Source organism: Momordica charantia (genome assembly GCF_013281855.1).
Source record: "Momordica charantia cultivar OHB3-1 chromosome 10 unlocalized genomic scaffold, Mcharantia_2.0 BLBB01000010.1, whole genome shotgun sequence".
Taxonomy (NCBI): Eukaryota; Viridiplantae; Streptophyta; class Magnoliopsida; order Cucurbitales; family Cucurbitaceae; genus Momordica; species Momordica charantia.
In genome coordinates this window covers 6,735,817-6,744,456 of record NW_028275158.1, presented here as the reverse complement: position 1 = coordinate 6,744,456, position 8,640 = coordinate 6,735,817, and the positions used below count along the sequence as shown (strand labels likewise).

General features: G+C 35.8%; 1 protein-coding gene across 1 annotated transcript; it reads right to left on the bottom strand.

Moving 5' to 3' along the window:
• Window positions 1-289: 289 nt before the first annotated feature.
• On the bottom strand, window positions 290-4,207 carry ABCG14 (ATP-binding cassette 14). Its single transcript, XM_022280690.2, has 5 exons — window positions 3,912-4,207; window positions 3,028-3,817; window positions 2,156-2,332; window positions 1,537-1,733; window positions 290-1,116 (listed from the first exon to the last, which is right to left on the bottom strand). The coding sequence occupies exons 1-5, from the start codon at window positions 4,020-4,022 to the stop codon at window positions 463-465; spliced, it is 1,929 nt and encodes a 642-aa protein (XP_022136382.1). The 5' UTR covers window positions 4,023-4,207; the 3' UTR covers window positions 290-462.
• Between the last annotated feature and the right edge of the window lie 4,433 nt (window positions 4,208-8,640).

Here is an 8,640-nt window from a genome sequence, read left to right as displayed (position 1 = left end):
CAAAACCCAGAAATTAAAAAAAAAAAAAAACTTGCTGTATATATTATTACCAAATAAAATAATCACCAAGATTAAAACCATGTAATAATATATCATCATTATATCATCCTATACTATATAGATTAATAATAATCTAATATATTCAAAGTGAGCACTGAACATCTATCTCCAAACAAGAGGCTGTGAGTTAGATCCTCCAATACCATATATTGTATTAAAAAAATAATAATAACAACCTAATGTATTTACCATATAAACTCATTAATTAAACTCATTAGCCGATCAAAGGTGGAAAAAAAAGAGAGAGAAAAAAACTCTTCATTAATTCATTAAGATTAATTAATTTTCATTCCTGGGAAAGAACCCAAATTGAAATATATATATCTTCTGACTTCTGTATCTCCATTATCCGATCTCCACATCAAAAACATACTCAAATTACTCTCTTACCCCTCCCATCCCTCACCTCAATCTGACCCGGTGCAGCGCCGCGTACGCCAGTAGTCGGTAGCCAACCAACATAAGTGCCATAATCCCAACATCGACCCACAGCCGGTCCAACCCAACCGACTTCACGGCCGGAAAATCCGCAACTCGGCACAGCTCTCCAGTTCTCCCGCACTCGTAAACGTCGTCGTTTCGGTACTGCACTCCCAACAGAAGCTTGTAGCAGTAGTAGCTGTAACTGAGATACTTGAGCCAGACGATGAATGGCGGGATCTGCTGGATGTAGTAGCCGCCGGCGATGAGGAAGACGAGGGTGGTGACGGAGGCGAGGGTGGTGGCCTGCTTGACATCCATGAGGATCGCCCCGAAGGCTAGTCCTAGGCTCTGCGAGACTAGGACGCTGTACAGAACGATGAGGAGCGACAGGAGGAACGTGGCCGGGTGGGGGTCAAGCCCACCCATGAAGTAGATGATGAAGACAAATGCTGTTGGGAGGGCAAGCTCGAGCGGGAGGTCGCCGACGGTGCGGGCTAGGAAATAAGACGACAGTCTATACATGCCCGAGGAGCGCTCTTTTATTAGCATGGTCCGCTCTTGGGGGAAGGTGAACACGGCGTTGTAGAGCGGGTAGAACCCCCAAAAGACGGAGAAGAAGAACAACAACGCTATCTGTAAACAAAATTACTTTGGTTAATAAATATATGTTTTATAGTTATTTCGTTTTTAGTTTTCTATTTTTTAAAAATTACCCTAATTTCAAGTTTTAACCTAGAGTTTAAAAATATTTATAACAAATATATAACCAAAACAAACACGATAGTGAAACTAATGTTTCTAAATTTAATTTTTTAAAACGTGTCAGATAATTAAAAAATCTACTATATAAAATTTAATTTTTGTTGGTCTATTTCAACTTGTTGGTCTATTTCAACGCAAATCTAAATTCTTCCGTAAATATAGATGCATATATGATCTCTGTTTAGATTATCATTCAAATGCAGAGAAAGACGACGTTAAAAACGAACGAAACTTATCAAAATCGGAGTCTGAGTAGTTTGAGATAGGAAGAGAGATGAGAGGAATTCTTACTCGATCCTCAATATGAGAAGTTGGGGTGTGCCACCAAAGGAGTCCACCAAGAAATGCGACACTTATGACTTGGAAAATCCTGAGCCTATTGAAGGCGTCGTACCTTCTCTCCTTCAGCCCTCTCTGTAGCAGCACTCTGAATTGATACCACCAGCTCGTGCACCACTCTTCTTCTCCCGCTGATCTCCTCTCTCTCTCTGCACCCACCAATAATATTCACTTTTATTTTTTAATTCTCGAATCTAATTCCTCTCAAATCATCATTTAATTTTCCTAATTCAACATCACATTACAAAGGTTTTCAAACTGTGGTGGGGTGTGGTGTCATATTCATTATCCAATCTCATTCCTCAAAAAATCCCATCTTTTTCCGATCCATGATTTGATTTCTCATTTCTTTCTTTCTTTCCTCTACTCTACTTGGGAAAATAAAACGCGTTTTTTCGTAATTTACCCCAATGTTTTTCAAAAGTGATCTTGGAGTAGTTAAACTTAGTTTTCGACTTTTGTTACGTATTTGACTCCCTTTTGATGAAGTGATGTCTTAATCGCGCAATTAAATTAATTGTAGTGCAGAGTTAATTAGAGGAAAGATATTGTAGAAGGGGTTGATAATTACTTGAGGCGTCTTTTGCATAGTTTGTGAAGTTATTGGCATCCAAACTGCAAAGCTCGGCCTTCAATGTGGTGGAAATGTTCTTATCATAAGCTGAAATTAGGGCTTCCTTCACGCCCTTTTGCTCTTGCTCCATGTTCTCTCCTGGTTCATTTGTATACTTTGAATCAGGTCCAATCCCTGTCAGATCAATTTTAGTAAAATTGAAGTTTCATTGAAAATCGACCTCTGATTAATCAATCAACCTCAATCAATCATATCACAAAAACCAGTATTAAATTACGTTATATTTTTCAACGTCGGTAAAAATGTTGTGGCTATTATATGATCTAAATAAAAAGAAAAAAGAAACACACAAGACATGAATGATGGAAATTAAAAGAAAGAACATGGGGCCAATCAAAAAATAAAATGAGAGGAAAAAAGAAAGTTTTATAGGAGAGAGCATCAAAATGTGTAGTGGTAGTAGTCCAAGTGATTATAAATGGCCTACACATGACTCAATATTATAAAAAGAGAACAAAAGGACAATAAATTAAAAAAAGAACTCATTTTCCCAAAAATTAAAACACACCCAACTTACTTTTTTTCCCCTTCCTTTTTTGCATATTGGCACACCAAAAGAAAAACACCCATATAAAGAAATAAAAAATCTTTTGCAAAGAAGGAGAATTGAAGTACCCATTTCATAACCTTCTGGTCCTGGTTTTTAATTTTATTAAAGAATTATTTATGATTTTGTTCTTCATTTTTTTAAAATAGAAATTTCGAAACCAAAAAACAAGTCTTTTGATTCTTGTTTTGGTTCGGATATGTAATTCTTTCGTATTATAAATGAGGAAACACAAACAAGAAATGAGTTGGGAGTGAATTACCGTTTGCAAGATCGAGCAGTAAATCGGCGGGATTAATGGTAATGGAGGAGGAGAATCCGATAGAGGAGAAGTAATCGACGGCGGAGGAGGCCGGGCCGTAGTAGATTGGGCTTCCTTCGGAGAGGAGAATGAGTTTATCGAACATGTGGTAGAGGCGGCTGGAGGGCTGGTGGATGGTGGTGACGACGGTGCGGCCGGCGGCGGCGAGGCGTTTGACGGTGGTGACGATTCTCATGGCGGTGGTGGAGTCGAGGCCGGAGGTGGGTTCGTCGAGCAGCAGCAGGCTCGGGTTGATCAGCATCTCCTGCCCGATGCTCACCCGTTTCTTTTCCCCGCCGGAGATGCCCCGGAACAGGGGCCCGCCGATCATGCTGTTCCGGCAGCGGGCGAGGCCGAGCTCGGAGACGACGCGGTCTACGGCGTCGGCCTTGTCGGCAGCGGAGAGGGAGGAGGGGAGGCGGAGGAGGGCGGTGAAGAGGAGGGTCTCGGCGACGGTGAGGTGGGGGTAGAGGACGTCGTCCTGGGCCACGAAGCCGGTGCGGCGCTTGGTGGCGCCGGAGAAGGGGTGGCCGTTGTAGGTGATTTTGCCGGAGAGCTTGCCGGAGAGGCGGCCGCCGAGGGCCGTGAGGAGGGTGGTCTTGCCGCTGCCGGAAGGGCCGAGCATGGCGAGGATTTCGCCTGGCAAAACGACGCCGCTTAGGCCGTTTAGGATGGTCTTTTCCCTGTAGTTGGTTCCGCCCCACCAGTTGCCTTTCTCCTCCAATTTCACTTTGTACACAATTTCTTCAAACTGTAACACAATCGCGAAACAAAGATACGATTTATACACCAAATATAAACTTTTATTATAATTAAAGAGAGAGAGAGAGGGGGAAGAGGGAGACCTTGAGAGTAACAGTGAGGAGGGGAAGTTGGTGGACATTATTATTTGTATTTAGGGAGTCGATTTGAAAAGGGTAGGCGAGAACGGCGTCGTTCTGGGGGTCAGACGACATGATCTCTGCTTCTGCTTGTTGTTGTTGAAGTTGCAGTGTAAGGAATTAGAGTGGCAATGGGAGAGAGGAGATGTGTTGTAAATATGGTTGAAGGAAGTGGGGAGAGAGCAAACAAATATATAGGGAGAGAGAGAGAGAGACTATGATGATGGGTTTTCTCTCTCTCTCTCTCCTGAGGGCTGATGGGATTCCACCTTGTTGCTGCTTTGGCTTTTCTAATGTGTGTTAGTTTTTTTTTTAAATTTATTTTTTTAATAATTATTCTCACACTTAGCTTTCTTCTTCACCATTCTTTATATTAACTACTAAACCCTATACACCCCTTTTTCATTTTTACTCTCTCTCTCTCAATCTCAAATATGCATTTTTTGCTTTGGTGTGGGTTCAACTTCAACCATTTCGGGGAGGAAAAGAATGAGAAGAAAAAGTTGAAATTTTCATTTGAAAAATATTCCTGGCTCACCTGTGATCGTCTATCTTTTGTTGACGACCATTAAACTTTGAAAGTTTTTCTTGTTCACCCGTCATCACCTATTTTTTGTTGATCACCATTAAAGTTTGAAAAAAACTTTCTATGTGGTCCGGTAGCATGTAGACAACTGGATTACACAGGAATTATACAAGATTAAAAAATCCACTTGTGTATAAAAACTGGAAAATGAAATGTACCACTGAATTTGTTTAAACAAAAGAAGAAAATGAAAACTTAATGATTACTACACTCATGAAGAAAAAAGGGATTTCACTTATTATTATACACTTTGCATTTTGGAAAGGGGAAGAGAGGAGAATCCAAGTCTCCTCTCCCGACTGTGGAAGAAAAAAAAAGATTCAACTTGATAAATCATTAATCATCATTCATTTTGCCTTCCATTCAACTTATTTTATATTCATTACTATGATCATCTTTCCAATAAAGTTCATTCATTTTTATTTGTTACAACTAAAGTTTAATTAGTTTATATGGCTTTCATTCAAAACCATTTTCATAATATAATATAAATATAATTATTTGATTCAATGTTTGGTAGTATAGAAATATATATATATATATATATATATAGTAGATAATGGAAAAATAGGTAATGTTTAACTTGACTTATAGAAATAGAGATCAAAATGTCAATATACTAGTGGATGAAGGTTCCTTCTACCTAATTATGATAAAAGGTTATCTAATTTTGAGTGATTTTTTTTATGCCATATGAGAGAGTAAGGATGATTTAATGTAACTTTGGAGTAATTAATGTTTTCAAAGGATAGAGAAAAAGGGGAAAAAAAATTGGTACTTCATTGATTTCTTTTTTAAAGTCTTAAAGATGATGAAGAACTTCAAAAATAATATTTTAAAATTAGTCAAAGAACATTTTTCACTATTTCATAAAGAAAAACGTTTAAAATTCATTCTACTCGTTCTCTTGAGTTTTGATCACCATAAATGGTGGGTTAGAATTGAATCTTCCTTCAAAATTCAAAAAATTATCCCATTAAAAATAAGATAAAAAATTTTACGCACGTGATAAACATCAGGATCAAATGAAGAGAAAAAATTATACTAATTGACAAAAAGTTTGATTATAGATAAAGAATATGGACCAAAGATTGGAATAATCAACCCGATTTAAAAAAAATGGTACAAGAATTTTAATAAAACAAGTCGATACAAATCACAAACACTATTGGCTCAATCTATTCACTGTTCAATTATAATGCCTCAGCATTTTTTTTCCTCGCTTTACATTTCAGGTCACAAAACTACGAAAGAATTTCGATCACTTATATTTACACAAAGGAAGATCTCTTAGAAGAGATATATTCGTCGTAAATTTAATCGATCGTTAAACGATAAGACACGCGCTATTAAAATTCTCATTTTGTTATTTTTCTGTGAAGGAAAATATACTCAAATAGTTGCTATTTAAATTTGATCCACTCGTTTGATTTTTTAGTATGACTCAGATTCCGACACACAAATATATATTAGCACATGAGTAGGGAGGGAAGAATTTTAAATAATTATAAAATGAAAATGCATTTGGAAAAAAAAAGATAAAAAAGAAATTGACAATTCAAAGAGGGGACCTGTTGGGCGGTGGCTATGGCTTTACTTTTTGGAGATAAAGCCCTGTTTTAGGGTTTTTTTTTTTCTTTAGAGAGAGAACCAAATTGAAATTAAAATCTCTCATTGTTTTTAATTTTTGTTGTCAAGTGTTCTTCTTCTTCTTTTTTCTTTTTTTAATAAAAAAGTTTGTATATTTTTATTTAGGGTCTTATCAAAATCCACTATTATTTGTATATTTTCAACGTAGGATTCCTCATTCACTAAAATATTAACAATATCTTCCCAATTAGATTGGAGATTTGTAAATTAAAAACAAAATAAAAACAAAAAGAAATACATTTTTTGTTTTTATTTAATGTTTTCTATATTTAAAATTTCTTACCTTTTATCACCAAAATGAAGAAAGTGTTTTTTTTTTCTTGAAAAAAAAGTATCATTCGTTAGAGTACGGGAGAAACCTACAAAAAATGAGGCTTTAAAGAAAATTGTTCAAATTGAGAGAAATTGTAACAATATCATAATTACAAAAATGGAGGATTTTGAAGACCAAAGAGATGCAGAGATCTTTTTATCCTCCCAAAGACTAAGGAGCGATTTTGATAAGTCAACGAAAATGCGATTGTTTCACTCTAGCCAAATGTTCCATAAAATAGCACCAATAGCATTGCTCCATAATACATGTCATTGTCGTGTTAGCGGGGAGGAGAGCTAGGACGTTCTCACAAACTAAGTGATGGATGTGATTAGGGAGCACAAAGGCTATTTTGAAAGTGTTGAAGAGACAAGTCCATATAGCCACTATGAAAGGGACAATGAAGAAATATATGATCTATAGTCTCGTTGGATGAAAGGCAAAAAGATCACCGGTTCTGGGCTGATATAGAAGGTAGGTTGTCGATGTTGAAGCTTCTATTGTGTATTTAAGTAAAAGTGGTTTTTTACTTGACACGCTGATTTTGTAATTTTATTGCTAAGATCTATTTAATAATGATTTTGTTTTTAATTTTTACTGTTTTAGTTTTAATTTTCACTTTTTACAGAACAATTTTGATATTCTATCATTAGTCAAAACTTAAGTAAATAAATTTACTGTTTGATGGATAATTATTTTATTTTTATCGTATCAAATCACTTGAATTTCCACCAACTCACAAAAAATGGTAGAAAAGTATATGTTTTGGTTCAAACCAATTATAGTTGTTTGAAAATGAAAATTTTCATAGAAAAATCACCAAAATTTTTTTAACCACAAACATTCTTAGTTAGGAATGAGATTCCAAGCCCCTTTTGAATGAATGAAAAAAAAAAAAAGATTTTTCAAAACTACCTTTTTTTCCCCAAAGTTTAAGGTAGATTACCAAACAAAAGGGATTAATTTTAGTAAAAAAAAGCCTCGATTTCCTGAAAAAGAAAAACAAGTAAGAAATCAGACAAGCACCAAAGTAAATTACTGTTGTACCCTCACAAGGAGGGAAAATTGGCTATACATCAATTGTTGAAGCATGGCACTATTGGTCAATGTGTACACTGTCACAGTCGATATGTCGTTCAAAGGCATGCACAGTAATATGATATGTCGTCAATAGGGAGCCACTGTTACTACAGATAAATTGTTAGCCATACAAATTAAAGCTCTTCAATCCTTTCAACACAAAGGTTTTTTCTTTTTGGTTAAGATGTTGGAGACAACATCTCTCTTTCTTTTCATGTTTTGCAAATGTTTCTCTCTCCCCAGAACAAATTAGGAGAGAGAGACTGAGTTAAATTTACTTCATATGGAAGGATCTAGGGCAAATTCCTTCCTCTTGAAGGTTTTTTCTTTTTTCTTTTTTAAGAGCGATCAGAGGAGTTGGTGGAGCGTGAGGTAACTAAAGGATTAAAGAGAGCGAGTAATAAGTTTCGAGAGAGTATTTTTCATGTTTATAGCAAACCAATGCTAGAATTTTTAATAGAATATGGGTTACGCATGTATTTTTGCTATCTTAATTAAACCAAGAGAAATGATTTAATTTTGTGTAATTTTTGGTATACGAGAATAATTATAAATTGACCATAGATAATATTTGTAGATTCCATAAATTAATTTCTAGTTTGATGAGGGGTCAAATTAGAAATAAGGAGAATCTTGTAACGAATTAGTAGCTTTTGGTGTAGAGGGGTTATGGTCCCAACGTCACATATCATTGTTGATATTCTCACCCCATCGATTTCAGAGGGAGAGAGGGAACTACTTCTTCTACATACAAAGGAGAAACTTGAGAAAATTTAAGGCTATAATCATGATCTATCCTAGACTTAGAAGATAAAATATCATCATTCGACTTTCAACTTAATGGATTAATGTATAGTACTACTGCTTTTCTTTGAGTCTAATTCTCTTGAATTCGATATATAAAATCGATCTTGTGGCTTCAAAGTTTATGAGTTCAAATTTTCCTACCATTAATATTTTCCAAGGTCTAACCATGCATGTTGATTCTAACTTGGTTTTTATATGGAACTAAGAAATTATAGAATTCTAGCTAGGTTGAAGATGTTGGTTTTATTTATTTATTT

Bases quoted from the DNA above. Each gene is read 5' to 3' on its own strand.
- ABCG14 (XM_022280690.2), bottom strand. From the start codon at position 4,022: ATGTCGTCTGACCCCCAGAACGACGCCGTTCTCGCCTACCCTTTTCAA. The intron at 3,818-3,911 runs GTCTCCCTCTTC...ATTGTGTTACAG, and splicing joins TCCTCACTGTTACTCTCAAG to TTTGAAGAAATTGTGTACAA. The intron at 1,734-2,155 runs GTAATTATCAAC...TGGTGGGTGCAG, and splicing joins CTATGCAAAAGACGCCTCAA to AGAGAGAGAGGAGATCAGCG.